Genomic DNA, 14,751 nt, shown 5'->3' with positions numbered 1-14,751 from the left:
ATCTATAAAAATCAACTCAAAATATTTTTACCCAATAATATTCACGAAAATTACCTCAAGATATTTCTTTTTATCCAATAATATCTACAGTTTTGAACAGACGTTTTGTCCGAAAATATGAAAAAAAAGTTATTGCGCCATAAGACTTTAAATAACCCTCCGAGTCTAATGGCACAAATCATAATACATTTTGACACTTCTAACTATCTCCAATAATCAAAAACACACTTCTGATACCATAGTAAATAATAACACTAACTATGTAGTTAGACAAAAACCTATACGATTAATGGATTCGTGAAAACTTATGGGGTTTTCACAAGGTTCTTAAAGTTAATAGAAATTTCACAATGAAATTTCTAGCGGGCTGTTACAGAGGAGGTTTTTCGCAAGGGGAATTCGAATGGGAGAAGAAAATTCAACCAGGCAAAACAAAACGCACGTTTTGTATAAAGAAAAAAAAATAGCAGCCACGTAGGGTGTGCAAAGTGTGTATCCTACAGTGGCTGCTCCATAAAAGAACTTATTATTTTTACTGATAAAATTTATTTTTTAAATCAAATTATGTCAAATAAATATTTAAAATATATGTCAAGTTTTTAAAATAAGTTGGAGGAAAGATTGCAATTTAAATGAAAACTGTGTCATCTCTCATAGTAACCGAGTGAGCCTCCCAAACCCCACTGCCAATCGCGCTCTCCCTAAACGAGGCCGCCTCAATTGCCTTGCCTGGTTCGAGACTTGACAATGCAGTTTCACATGGTTTTAAAATCATATTGTATACCACTCCTTAATAATTCAATTTAAACATTAATTCAAAGGCTTCTCATGTGTCATGTGAACTATCATTTTCCTCTCTTGAATCACTCTTTAAATTTAGGTTTATTTATTCCCAAAAAACATACTTTGGTCCCCAAAAATTGTAATAACCTCCTAGGCCAACAAGAAGTTCCCAAAAAAACATAATTTCTCAAAAAATAAAAATCATTTTTCCTCTGGTTCTTAGTCCCAAACCAAAGGAGGAGAAACATGCCTATGAGACAAGCATTTTTTCTACGGGACCAAACAGAATCAAAATCTAAACTAGCTATTCCCAGAACCTTCTAATGTCACACTCATCAAAGGTTGAAAGCTAGTACTTTCTTCATTGGCACATTGCAGACTCCGTTAATGGCAGCTCACAAGCATGTTCTTCACATGCAAGTGGTAGGAACTAGGAATGTGAAATGAATCTTTGCAATGGCTACCTAACTCATTAATTGCAACAGTCAAGGTAGAAATATTGAAGTCGTCCCCCATTTTGCATCGCCCAATATTTTCAAAAAAAAAAAAAATTGTTATACGTTTTCTTGCTGTATATTTAAGCATCGAAATGCTTCCTAATTGATTTTGAACGGCTTGTAAAAGGGTGGCAGCTGGGGGGCGGGGCCCAAAGAGAACCTATAAAGTTCTAGATTCAGATCTCCAATAAAATGGGGACCATAAGCAACACAAGTCATAGTTTTGTTCAAAACTAGATTCCAAGCCAACCAGTATGTGTGGCTGCTAATACTTCTTGGGCTCTCTCTCACATGCCGTACAATAAAAAGCAAAGGCTCTCAAAATTACACCGTAATAACATCCCCTCCACAAGCAAATAAAAACCCATCTAAAACATCTATCACAAGTTATTAGTTCTAACCAGCAAGGGTAAAAGAGCCTGCCTCCAATTCTCTTGGAGATAACCTTTGGGAATCTGCTGCTGGTGTTTGTGTTTTCCGATGGCTACTTCGATATCTGCAACTGGGTTGAAGGGAAGTTTGTGTTCCTCCTTCCATGGAGAAGATTATGCCATGCTAACCAAGTCAGTGCCAAACCATGTTCGAGTTGGGAAACCTGTGAGAGCGCTGCCCATGATGAAAAACGTCAATGAAGGAAAGGGTCTCTTTGCGCCGATTGTTGTTGTGACTCGTAACATCATCGGCAAGAAGCGATTCAATCAGTTTAGAGGAAAGGCAATTGCTTTGCACTCGCAGGTATCATCACTCTTCCACATATTTAGGGAGCTGTTTACAGTTTCTGCCATGGATGTTTTATAGCAGTCTCCTCCTTTCTTTTTATTCCTGATTTTATGGACGTCCTACAAGGCAGCTGGATTATTACTATGCCCAATATCATTATTATTGCTTATTCTTGATTTTCAAAACACAATTTCAGGTTATTACTGAATTCTGCAAGTCAATTGGAGCAGATGCAAAGCAAAGACAAGGCCTCATCCGACTGGCCAAGAAGAATGGAGAACGACTAGGATTCCTTGCATGAGATGGATTTTGTTCAGTCCAAAAGAATGGTTTAAGATCATAGTTCCTTAGATTTGGCACGTATTACTATTACCACCTCAAGTATTCCACTTTGCAGTTAGCAGTACTATTATTTCTTTGATAGTCGGAATAAAAATATCCCATAGAGGCAGCAATGTGGGAGGGTTAACCCCCCAGAGCAGACTGACCATCTATTGGATCAGACCTGATATAATCACATTTTTAGGGCTTAGGTCTATAGTAAATGTAACAAGTGAAATTGATACCCTATATATTCAGCATACATTTCTGGCCTTTTTTGCATCTATGAACTAGAATGTTCAATATCTTAAATCTTGGGGTGAAGCATAAACTCTGTACTACAGATTCCCATCGATAAAGCTAATGCAGTTGCATCTTTTGAAGTCCATAATCCAGCCATCAAACAATTTGTCATACCAACCAGTCTGTGAGATCCATAGGCTTAACACTGCAGGGACATGGGTTGTAAGCTAACGCCAGCCAACCCGCTGCCACTTCTACCATTTGCAAAACATTGTAAGGAAAATAAAATTAGAATACCGCCCTCTTTAAAACGAAGCATTTTATGGGATGTTTTCAAAGATTTGAATGAACTATGATTTAGAATTTAACGACTTTGTGACATAATTGGCAAGATCGGGGATTCGGAAGTATTAGGAGAACCTTGACAGACTATTAATCCATCAATAAAGAGAATCTCTCCATTTCCCACACTATTGGGATTAGGCATCATGGATCTAAATGTTAGCCATACCAGAGTTTATCCTTTCTTCCCATATCATAACATAAGCAGCAAAGACAGCTATGAATAAAAAATGCTGATCAACATCAAATCTAGAAAGGAATTATCAGCTTTTCTCTTGGTTTTCCTTTTTGCAATCATAGGAGGAAGAGAGCAAAACGCAATTTCTATTATCGTTCGCAAGTTGCGGCTCTAGCATGACAAAACAGCCAGTAGTGAATATAGTAATCACAAGGAGCAATATATGAAAAACCATATGGGATATCGACCCTCAAACACAGCTCACTTTGGGTAGTATATACCAACAATCCTAAAAAAAAATAACATCAAAGCAATTTCATTGGCTTTCATCACTCCCACAACTGAGAGAAGAAAATTGCACAGCAAATTAATTGCACAATCACAGATTGTATCGAGCTTTGGCCGATCTTTCCCTTTTAGAATCATCCTGCAATAACCAAACCAGTCAGAGATACCAATAGATTAAATATAAATAGGCATCCATGCTAACAATTTAATAACACTGCACAGAACTTACATGGAAGCTGTAAGTCATTTTATCAGTGACATCAACGATCTCCCTCCACTTCCTCCCAATGCTCATCTACATATAATAAACATTCGTTTTTATGGTTCAAGAATAGAACAATTAAGGAGAAAACTGGAGCGAAGGGAACCCCCTCCCCCCCAACAAAACAAAAAAGGAAAAGAAAACTGAAAACTCTGTTAGAGCAAACATTCAAGTTGCCGGAACAAAATGTAATCTATATGATACACTTAAATGTATATACAAATATCTGTCTTGTGTGATTTGTAGCCAAAATACAAAACAAAAAAAGAATAAATAGGGAGCGAAATGCTTGATCATAATACAGTCATACTCTTAAGAAGGTGCAGTGTCCATCTAGTCTTGCACGGGTAAGGCAACCATTACGTTATATAGAATACTCATTCTCAATTTACAGGGAGATAGAAAGGAACTGTCCTGCTACCCACAAGAAACAAACAGAGATCTCAAGGCTGAAACCATCCTTCAAGAAAGAGTTAATAATTACATGGTCCTGCTTCTTAAGCACCATAAATACAATCTTTTTTTAAACACAATTATATGAAATACATACTATATTTTTTCAGGAAAATTAAACATGTAAAACAAAGACATTTTAACCAGGACAGAAAAAACTAAACATAAGCAGAAAGCAGGGAGCCAGGATAAAGACTGTACTACTCAAGTGTTGATACAGATTTTGTACAGAATACTACGAATCTATTATCATCAGAAGGCAGCAAATAAAACTCACAAATGAATGCAACATGTCATGCACGTCAAGTCTCTCACAGGGTTACACCAGGCAGCAAAATGAAACTTCACACACACACACACAGACAGAGAGAACTAACATAAATCTGCCGAATGAATCTCTCTTTCAGCTCAGAGGAAAAAAAATAATAACCAAGCTTCATATGTGCCAAGGTGTTCCTTAAACATGCAGACTCACAATCAACCCCACCCCACCGTACCCAAAAACAAAGACAGATAAGATTCAAACAAGTTCCCTTCATGGGTCATCTATTTCATTGAGAAGGGAATGACCTCCTAGAACTAAAACAATAGAAAAACGACTCTGGGAATCAATATATATAAAGGAAACTAGACCTGGGCAGCTTCATTTGCTGCTGTCTTGGTCCATAACGCAAGTTTGTCCTGCCTCTGGCGCACGCTAGCAACCACACCACAGATCTCATCAGCATCATCAAATTGCTCTCCAATCAAGGCCATCAACTATCCAATAAGATTAAAAAAACTCCATAAATTACCATGATTCCCATCATTTCTATACTAGTATGACCCGTTACCCATGAATTCCAAATTAAGCTTTCGAAAGGAAAATGACTGGAAGAGGGAGATAATTACAGTTTCTAGCCACATGTTATCAAGGGTAGCCTTTTTATTGGCGGGAATGGACCACTTTCCTCCATTAGCACACTCAGGATCTTCCCATTTAGGTTCAGTCCCAGCTTTGAACAAGTGAAAATCTGCATTTGCAGGGAACTTGCTGGGCTTGAATATCTGATCATACAAACTGCAGAAAGTGATGAAGCTTTAACTTGAAAGAAGAGAATCAGGTATTTAACTTTTAACTTGGTCAAGAAATAGGAAAATTATTACTGGAGAAAAATTATAGTGATCAATTCCTTTCTATGAATATAAAAATCAAGAAACTAAATAGCATGGGAACGGAAAATTTTATTGAGTGTTCAAGAATTTTTTTTTTCTAATAAGTCAGTGTTCAAGAAATATGATACTATATACATATATGTTGGAGATAATATCAAATCAATTATTGATTTGATTATTATTCTGATATATTGAAGATGATATTACATATCAAAAAGAAGAAGATGATATCAAATTAAGAATTTGATTTGATTTCATAATTATTAAATCTAAAACATACCTATCAAAAAAAAATTATTAAATCTTATTTGATTTTTATAATTATCAAATCAAGATATTTGATTTTGCTTATGATGAAGATATTTATCTTATCTCATCCTTATGTAATATCCCTATAAATAGGGACCAATGCTTTGTATTCAATTACACTTGAGAATGGGAAAGATGTAGTCCTCAAAGTCTCTCTCTCCTTTTTTCTCCTTTCCATTATATTATATTTTCTATCATGGTATCAGAGCCCTTGGCTAATGTTAGGCTTGATCCTAAATAATATTTCTTTTAAAGTTATTCCGCTACCTTTACCTCTCACAAAATTTTCATTGACGTTCAACCATGTTTCATCTTAAATTCATGCATTTGGAGTATCTTTATTATATGTGAGCTCATGTCATTGGATTTTGGCATGTTGTAAGCATTGTTTGAAGCCCCAAATCCATTTTTGAATTTTTTTATTTTGGTCCTATAGTTGACCAAGGTCATATGTAGCCCATTGTCGGATCAGTCTTTTGGCATTAGCTCTTTGTTGACTTTGGCCCATTAACAACCAATTATTGATCACAACTCCAGATTTGATATTCTATATGCAAGTCACTTTATCACCAACGTCATTTTCATAATCTCATCAGCAATCAATCAACGGATATGAAAGCTACACTCAAATTTTAAACTTAAGATTTCAAAATCCTTCACCTTGAGTTTGAGAGAGATGTTGAAAATAATATCAAACCAACTAATTTGGTCTTTGTAATTAAATCTAGAGATTTGACTTTCATTATGGTTATCTCATCTCTATGTAATTTCCCTATAAATAGGGATCAATACTTTGTATTCAAACTCATTCTCTCTCACTTATTTTCTTTTTTCAATTTCTATTTTATTTTATATTTTCTATCATGATAGAAAATATAAAATAAGATAAAAAAGAATATGAAGAAGAGAGAAGGAGAGAGGCACTTTGATGGCTACATCTTTGTTATTTTCATATGTAATTGAATATAAAGCATTGATCCCTATTAATAGACAAATTACATAGAGATGAGATAAGATAAATATCTTTATCATAATAAAAATCAAATATCTTGATTTGATAATTATAAAAATCAAATCAGTTGATTCGATCATTATAAAATCAAATCAAATTCTTTATTTAATATTATCTTCAATATATCAAATAATAATCAAATCAATTTTTTATTTGATATTATCTCAAATATCTCCCTCAAACTCAAGGTGGAGGATTTTGAAATTTGAGTATAGTCTTCATACCCGCTGATTGTTCGCTAATGAGATTATGAAAGTAACGTTGGTGATGAAGTGAATGGCATCTAGAATATCAAATCTAGAGCTATGGCCAACAATGGGTTGACAACAGCCTGCCAAAGCCAACAAATGGCTAACAATAGGCTGAAAGATTGAGCCAACAATGGGCTTCATATGGCTGGACAAAAATAAAAAATCCAAAAAATGGGTGGCATGATGCTTCAAACAATGCTCACAACCAACCAAAACCCAAAAAGTAAAAGGCACACAGCTAATAGAGATATCTCAAATGCATTGATTTTAGACAAAACATAGTTTAACAGTGATGAAGAATTTGAGAGGTAAAGCTAGTGAAAGAACATTAAAAGAAATAATCCATAGGATCGAATCTAGCGTAAGCCAAGAGCTCTAACTCCATGATAGAAAATACAAAACAAAATAGAAATTGAAAGAAGAAAATGAGGGAAGGATAATGACAGCAGAAATTTTGAGGGCTACATCTTTTCTATTCTTAATTGTGTTTGAATAAAAAGTATTGGTCCCTATGTATAGACAAATTTCATAGTTCCGATAAGGTAAATATCATAGTCATAATGAAAATCAAATCTCTCGATTTGATCATTATCAAAACCAAATCAGTTGATTTGATGATTATGAAATCAAATCAGGATAACTGATTTGATATTATCTTTGTACATACATACGTACACATAAAGGAAGCAAGAAGTGATTCATACCAATATAGAGAAATGTGAGGGAAAATAAATACTTCGAAAAAAGAATAAATTCCATTGAATGGGAACTGAGAAATTGAAAAGCCTCGAGTAAACTAAAACTATTTTATGTATTTGGTTGTCAAAAAAAAAAAAAATACTATTTGGTTGTTCGAGGCAAAATATTATTAAGTCCATGTAAACCGTATCAACCCATATCACAATACTCAACATTTGATCATTTTTACCAAATTTTCCAACCAAATTTTCTCAGCAAGCAAACGGGAAAAAACGAAGAGAATTAGCTCAAATCAATAATAAATCACGATATGGAGATTAAGATCAAAGTTTTATCAAGGCATATGCAAAGCTAGAGAGCGAGATAGAGAGAGACAGAGGTTGAAGTTGGAATGTCTACCACCAGAACTCTTCGACGGTGTCGAAGGTGTAGAGTTTGCGGAGAGAGGTGCCCCAGGCCGCGCCTTGCTTGGGCTTGGATTGGTTGTCGAACCAGAACGTCCACTTCCTCTCCAACCTGTGCGGCTGTTTCGTCACCGTCTCCTCCAACGTCACAGCCTCCGTCTGTGCCGCCATCGCTACGTCGGTCGCTAAGTCGGTCGCCATTTATCCTCTCCTATTTATCTCTCTCGCTCGGCCTCTACCCAAAATGTCTTCTACACACTGCTTAAGAGTTTGTTGTTGGACTCGACTTGATTTTAGGTCTGTATACCGATTGGGTTTCTGGGATAGCGTGCTTGAGCCTTATATTATAGGAAAAATATAGTTGGAAGGATAATCTGCGTATATTAACGTAACGTGATTAATTAAAAAATAAATTTTATTAAAAATAATATTAATTTAAATTTTGAATATGAATGAATTAGTATTAATATACAGATTAATACGTAACTATATTTATATATAACAAAACTCTATATTATATTATTCGGCAAGAGTAGCTAAATTCGGTATGAAGACTATAAGCCTGGCTGAGAAAATAAATAATTTCAAAATTTTACTATTAATTGTAAAGTTTCGCTGTATAGCTTTTTACACCACATATTTTATATATATATATATATATATATTATATTTTTTATTTTATTTTTATTTTTATTAAATTAATTAAGTTCTTTTATTCATTATTTCTATACCACATACTTAATAAGAAAAAAAATAAAAAGATAAAAAATCAAAATAAGTGTATAATATAAGAATAATGTGTAAAAAAATTTTAATTATATATTCAATCTCTAAATTTTTTTTTTTTTTTTTGGAAGGGAGCTTGAAGCTCATTCATTCATTACTCAATAAATCAGTAATACATGGAGGAGATTCCTCAATGCCTACAATGGTGTCTGATACAATTAAGGTCTTCCTAGCTAAAACATGAGCCACTTTGTTGGCTTCACGTCTTACATGCTTAACAGGCCAAGTATTGGGGGAGACATTGTTTCCTGAGTTGCCATAGCCATAGCCATAGCAGAAACGTTTAGAAATTGGGCCGCCATAAGTGTAAGAATTTTATTTAAATTTTATGTCTCACACATCCATATTTAATAGGTTTAGATTAATTCAATCTTATCACTTAATTTCTTGAGTTATAGTAGAACTAGAATATATCTATATACAATCATAATAAGACACAAAGTCTCTAAATTTTATGATAGTTGTAAATCTATAAATAGTATTAAGGGGTTAAAAGATTCTCATCTACAATATTATTGTACCTCTAACTATCAAGAAATGTTCGGAAGTAAAGTTGTTAAGATAATCATTCTCTTATAATCAGATTAATTTCTTCATTAAATAAATAGAAAAATATATGTATTTATTTATTATTATTTTATTATTATAGATCATTAAAAAATCAAAAATTTAATTATTAATATTCATATTAAAATATTTAACAATAAGTGCATTGACCACCTGCTGTGAATGATCTCCCTCTAGAACAACCTGGGAGATGCCAAGCTGTAGACCAAATTTGGCAGCCTCGTATGCACCACAAGCTTCAGCTAGAGTAGGATCAGGATACAGAGATCTACTCTTCCTTAAAGCAGCAATCATTTGGCCTCTATGGTCCCTTACAATGACCCCTATACCAATTATGCACTTTGTTTTGTCCACTGCTGCGTCCTAGTTCAGCTTGAACGTATTATCTGGAGGGGGAGACCATCTTACTCGAACAATCTCTAAAGTTTTGTTCTTTTGTAAAAGTATTATGATTTCTCTTCTTTTTTTTTTTTCTATTTCTTGTTTTGTATTTTTTATCTTTATATTTCAAAAAATTATTAGTTAAGTTCTGTCATATATCTTTATATTTTCAAGATATTTTATCGACAATGTGTGACATGGCTAGTAATACACGTAACAATCATATCATTAGAATAAAAATCAGGAATAATAAAATAGTTTTAAATTTGATTTCCAAAATTTTCGAAATACATATATAACCAAAAATATATATATATATATATTTATATATATGCCTTCATGAGGCATCCACCACCACGACCTCCAAGAGTGTTTTTGCCTTTTGATTTTATTTTTTGTAATATATATTAATATTTTCGAAATACATAAATAACAAAAAAAATGCCTTCATGAGGCATCCACCTCCACAACCTCCAAGAGTGTTTTTGCCTTTTGATTTTATTTTTTGTAATATATATTAACATTTTAATTCTTCAACTTCTAAAAATTTTAAGAATCTTATAGGATTTAAAATTTACTTTTATATTTATTATTATTGTAATTCAATAGTATTAGGTATTCTTATTATTATTTGAATAATATTTATCTATAAAAAATCTCATAAAAATAAAACTTATAATTAACACAACACAAAATGACATACTTATTTTTGTGTTAGGCTATGTAGCCTCTCAAAGTTACCTCTTTGAGTATTTTAATTTTAATTTTTTTTTTTTTTTTTACTTAATGGTTAAAGAAGTAACCAATAGTGGAGTCGTGTATTTATTTTCTTAATGGTTAAGAATATTAAAAATATATTGAAAAAAAAAACGAAAGAAAAATTTTGAAATGCATGTATGCTCAGCGGTATGCCCGCTGGCACCATCCTTAATTTATATATGAAGCATTTCTCCTAAAAAATATGCTGGTACATTTGATGGGGGAATCGAGTTGCATTGGACATCTTCGAATGGTTATCATCACATTCAATTGAACCCTCTTCTCTAATCTCATTTTTAAAATGCTTGCTGTTGTGAAATACTCTTACAAGGCCTGGGAGAGCGGCTTACAGGATTGCAACAAGGCTGAAGTGGGCGACTATGCATGTCCTCGCAAGGGACGAGAATGAGACATCTAGTTTTCTTTTTCAGCGTACAAGGAGCATATAACTAGTTTTATGAGGATGGGGTTGGAATAATTAAAGAGAAATGGGCACAACAAGCATAAGAAATATGCTCTCACCTTAACACAGCGTTAAATTTCGGCAAACTAATAATATCATAATATCATAATCCAAACATAGACTCCATGCGGTTTTCACCATACTCAAAATATCCTCATAACAAAATCCAGTCAGTCTAGGAAAGCTCTCTGCTTCTATAAAAATATCGAGATTAAAATTACGGAGGGAGAAACAAAGATAACATAGAACTCTCTTAAACGATGGCATTAGCTGCACTTGCAATCCTCGGCCATAGATCAGCACATTCCTTCCCAATAGGACCAGTAATTGCAGACCCTAAAACATAAAACAAAAATCAGTCGGACCAAGTTAAAACTAAGCTCAAAAATAAAAAGCAGATGACCATGTATGAGACATTATTCAACACATTTGACATGAACGACCCAGAAAAAGAAACCATGCCATGGACATTCAACAAATAAATGATAATTCGTCAGTTACTGAGATAAAGCCATTACCTTTCATTTCTCCCTTTGGATTCACGATCACACCAGCATTATCTGCCAAAGAAAATAGTATCTCAATGAAAAAACTGTATTGTAATAAGAAAAACATAAGACCGTACATCTGAGCACCCAAAAAACCAATTCAAAACAAGTAGAATGATGTCCTATCTATTTTCTCCCGCTGTTAAGATAAGAAACCAGGAACTATCTATGAAATTATAATATATTTAGATTAACAGATCAAACACGAAGGTGTTCTATATGCCACATATAACTCCAATAAGAATGCCTGTGCCAACTTTCCATTAAGGATGTTGTGCCATATGCCTTGTCAATAACACTTTGAATGTAAGTGGTCGAAGTTCACTACTTGGTCCCATATGGTAATAAACTTTGACCTTTTAAGGATGTTGTGCCATATGCCTTGTCACCAACACTTTGAATGTAAGTGATCGAAGTTCACTACTATGGGATCACGATTTTGAATGTAAAAGGTGAAAGTTTACTACCATGGGACCAAGATGTGGAAGAGAATCATTTAACTCATACATGCATGGAGGGCTTTGAGCCAAGACTAGTTCAATTGATACTTGGCTTGATGCATAATGAGCACTAGAATTGTAAATAATAGTTGTAACTTAAAGCCTTATAGTTGTATGTCGGGCCCAAATGGAGCAGATGCATGCACAAAAAGTACAGCAAGATCTGCAACGATGGACACAATAAATTTTCCAGACTCGTAACTGTATCTACCATGGTATATTAAGGAAGATACCTGACTAATGTCTGGCAAGATTACAAGATACATTTTGCACAGATCTTACAAAAAAATACACAAATACAATATATTTAATTTTTCTTATATTTAACGTCAGAACTTTCACTCTGGTCTTAGGTTTTAGCACTCATTATGATATTGAAGCAAGTTAACAGAGACAGTATCCAACAATGCTTAGGAATGGGCTAAACAACGTGGTTGGTCAGGAAGCAAACCATTCATAAACCAGTTATCAAGCAGCCAAATAAGCGCTGAATCAAGAATAAGTCATAGCTAATATTAGAAACAGCAAAATGATTAACAAGCATATGGCCACATTACAATCTAACTAAAACAAAAGCAATTACCTTCAAAGTACATGAAGACCCCATCCTTTCGGCGCCACGGCTTACGCTGCCTCACAATAACTGCAGGCAGAACCTTCTTCCTGAGATCAGGCTTCCCTTTCTTCACAGTGGCCATCACCATGTCTCCAACGCAAGCAGATGGCAACCGGTTCAGGCGACCCTTGATTCCCTTCACCGAGATAATATACAAGTTTTTTGCCCCGGTGTTATCAGCACAGTTTACTGTTGCTGCCACTGGTAGACCCAGTGACATCCGGAACTTGTTACCTGCTGATCCTCCACGTCCTAAACCAGTAATGCACCAACAATTCATTATGTGCTATTCTATTTGAATTCATAACAGACGAAAATTCCTACTTTGATTTTTAAATGCTTTTCCATTTTATTGCGACAAATCAATATGAAAATCCTATAGTCGGCCTACTTCATTTTCTTTTTCTACAATTTTTCTGCAGCCAAACAGATCCCACACGCCATGTTCCACCACCGTATCCAGTAAGATTAAAAAATTCAATAACCATCTGTTTCGCTGCCTAGAAAGCTTAAAAAAATACTAAATAATAAGGCAACATAAAAGTCATCATCTAGTCAAAGCTCGGGCTTGAGATATGCTGTAAACTCAATTCGTGTACGTAGCTTGAGTTACCCTTGTATGCAAGACAGGAGAATAAAGGCAAAGAAAAGGTCCTACAGTTTCTCCGCAACCAAATAGATCCCACAAGACTAGTGATCCAAATCATCCACGACATTATCCAAACAAGACAAAACAATTTCAACTAGAATCTGTTTGGCCGCCGAGAGAACAAGAAAATGAAATGACAAAGGCAACATAAAAATGTTGGCTTGAATTAGTTTTATTAGGCCTCCTCAAGAAAGAATGTGATCTGTAACGTCTCACATAGTTAGTCAACATACATGATAATATTGTCGTTTCCCCTTGTTCAGTACCCAGGATCGCCAAGGGAAATAAAAGGAAATCCGGACTCTAAGGTCCCGAAGGTTATTAGCCAAAAAAAGCACGAGAAATCAATAAAAATGCAAATACGTAAATTGCAAACTATCATTTTATTGAGCCATGAAAAAAAAAAAAAAAAAAACAGCAGAAAAAATGGATCCCCCCTCATCCTATCCATGAAGCTTTCTCGGCAATCAATCAGATAAACAATTGGAAATGTAATTGATGTACGAAAAGAAACACAGAGAACAGCGGCGTACTCACCTCGCTTCGACATTTTGGCCCGCTGAAGGAGACTGAGAACGCGATTAGGGTTTTTGGGGTCGTTTATATAGGTGACCGTCTAGGGCTTTTGTCATGTAACAAGTGTTAAATTCCAAAACGCCCCATGATGATCTTTGTCACTCAGTTTCGCTGAGTGGGATGTGGGCTACCGGAATTGGTACCAAATAATGGGCTCAGGGACTCCTATAGAAAGTTACTATTTTGTAAAAATTAATTTTAAATTAACTAGATTTGACACGAGATGTTAGAATCGGTTAGATAATAAATTTTTTTATTAAAATTTTAATGTACAGTATTTTTTATACGCTTTATTAATATAATTAACTATGTCACTTTTATTAATATAAAATAATCACATCAATATAATATATAATAAATACATAAAAATGACTATACATAAAATAACTCTTTTTTATTATATAAAGTAGATTAATATTTTATAAGTTACTTCAGTTTATAATTTTACATTAACTTGTTCGTTCTAGTTGATAGATTAAAGTTACTAGCAACAACATTCAATCCAGAACTATAGGCGTAACGGGTCTAATTTTAGACAAATTTTAGTATCGAACTGATATGCATCGATTTTGTATTTTTCAAAATCAATTACGTACTGGTTATCTTCCTAAACTGACACTTTGGTTTTACCGACTTTCAATCCAGTTCGGTCCAGTTTTTCTATTTTAATGTACTATATTATATATCTTATAAAATTATATATTACATAATATAGTATATTATAGTATATATTACTATAGTGATAATATATTGTAGTATATTAAAAGAAACTCATTTCAATTATTTCAAACTAATTATTGATAGAACTTACTATTTTTTTTAATTTCATTTAAAAAAGTTAAACACATCGCAACATACTTCATATTTAAACATGTATCAATAGAATTTATAAAATATTACTATTTGCATATCAATTTAAATCATCCAAGATTGTCTTAGAGCATTGGTATTGGATTAGCCAAATGCTAGTGCTTTTCATATTTTATAAA

The 14,751-nt window shown here is 33.7% G+C and overlaps 3 protein-coding genes across 4 annotated transcripts; 1 reads left to right on the top strand and 2 right to left on the bottom strand.

Moving 5' to 3' along the window:
- The first annotated feature begins 1,528 nt into the window (after positions 1–1,528).
- On the top strand, positions 1,529–2,594 carry LOC122300646 (protein PROTON GRADIENT REGULATION 5, chloroplastic-like). The gene is made up of 2 exons (XM_043111456.1): positions 1,529–2,015; positions 2,197–2,594. Exons 1-2 carry the CDS (start codon positions 1,761–1,763, stop codon positions 2,299–2,301), a joined length of 360 nt encoding a protein of 119 aa, XP_042967390.1. The 5' UTR covers positions 1,529–1,760; the 3' UTR covers positions 2,302–2,594.
- Positions 2,595–3,156: 562 nt separating this feature from the next.
- Positions 3,157–8,239, bottom strand: LOC122300644 (eukaryotic translation initiation factor-like). 2 transcript variants are annotated; one of them, XR_006240053.1, is made up of 6 exons: positions 7,913–8,239; positions 4,979–5,147; positions 4,721–4,846; positions 3,945–4,048; positions 3,602–3,667; positions 3,157–3,511 (listed from the first exon to the last, which is right to left on the bottom strand). XR_006240053.1 is itself a non-coding variant. In XM_043111455.1 (5 exons), exons 1-5 carry the CDS (start codon positions 8,116–8,118, stop codon positions 3,464–3,466), a joined length of 615 nt encoding a protein of 204 aa, XP_042967389.1. In that variant the 5' UTR covers positions 8,119–8,238; the 3' UTR covers positions 3,157–3,463. The 2 variants fall into 2 exon arrangements, 1 of the variants encoding a protein (XP_042967389.1); XM_043111455.1 differs by lacking the exon at positions 3,945–4,048 and having other exon boundaries at positions 7,913–8,238.
- A 2,705-nt stretch (positions 8,240–10,944) lies between these two features.
- On the bottom strand, positions 10,945–13,878 carry LOC122300643 (60S ribosomal protein L23). Its single transcript, XM_043111454.1, has 4 exons — positions 13,724–13,878; positions 12,505–12,789; positions 11,392–11,433; positions 10,945–11,209 (listed from the first exon to the last, which is right to left on the bottom strand). Exons 1-4 carry the CDS (start codon positions 13,734–13,736, stop codon positions 11,127–11,129), a joined length of 423 nt encoding a protein of 140 aa, XP_042967388.1. The 5' UTR covers positions 13,737–13,878; the 3' UTR covers positions 10,945–11,126.
- Positions 13,879–14,751: the final 873 nt, after the last annotated feature.

The sequence above is a fragment of the Carya illinoinensis genome, chromosome 2, assembly GCF_018687715.1.
Source record: "Carya illinoinensis cultivar Pawnee chromosome 2, C.illinoinensisPawnee_v1, whole genome shotgun sequence".
Taxonomy (NCBI): domain Eukaryota; kingdom Viridiplantae; phylum Streptophyta; class Magnoliopsida; order Fagales; family Juglandaceae; genus Carya; species Carya illinoinensis.
The sequence above is the reverse complement of the archived record's forward strand: the minus strand, read 5'-3'. Positions and strand labels throughout refer to the sequence as shown.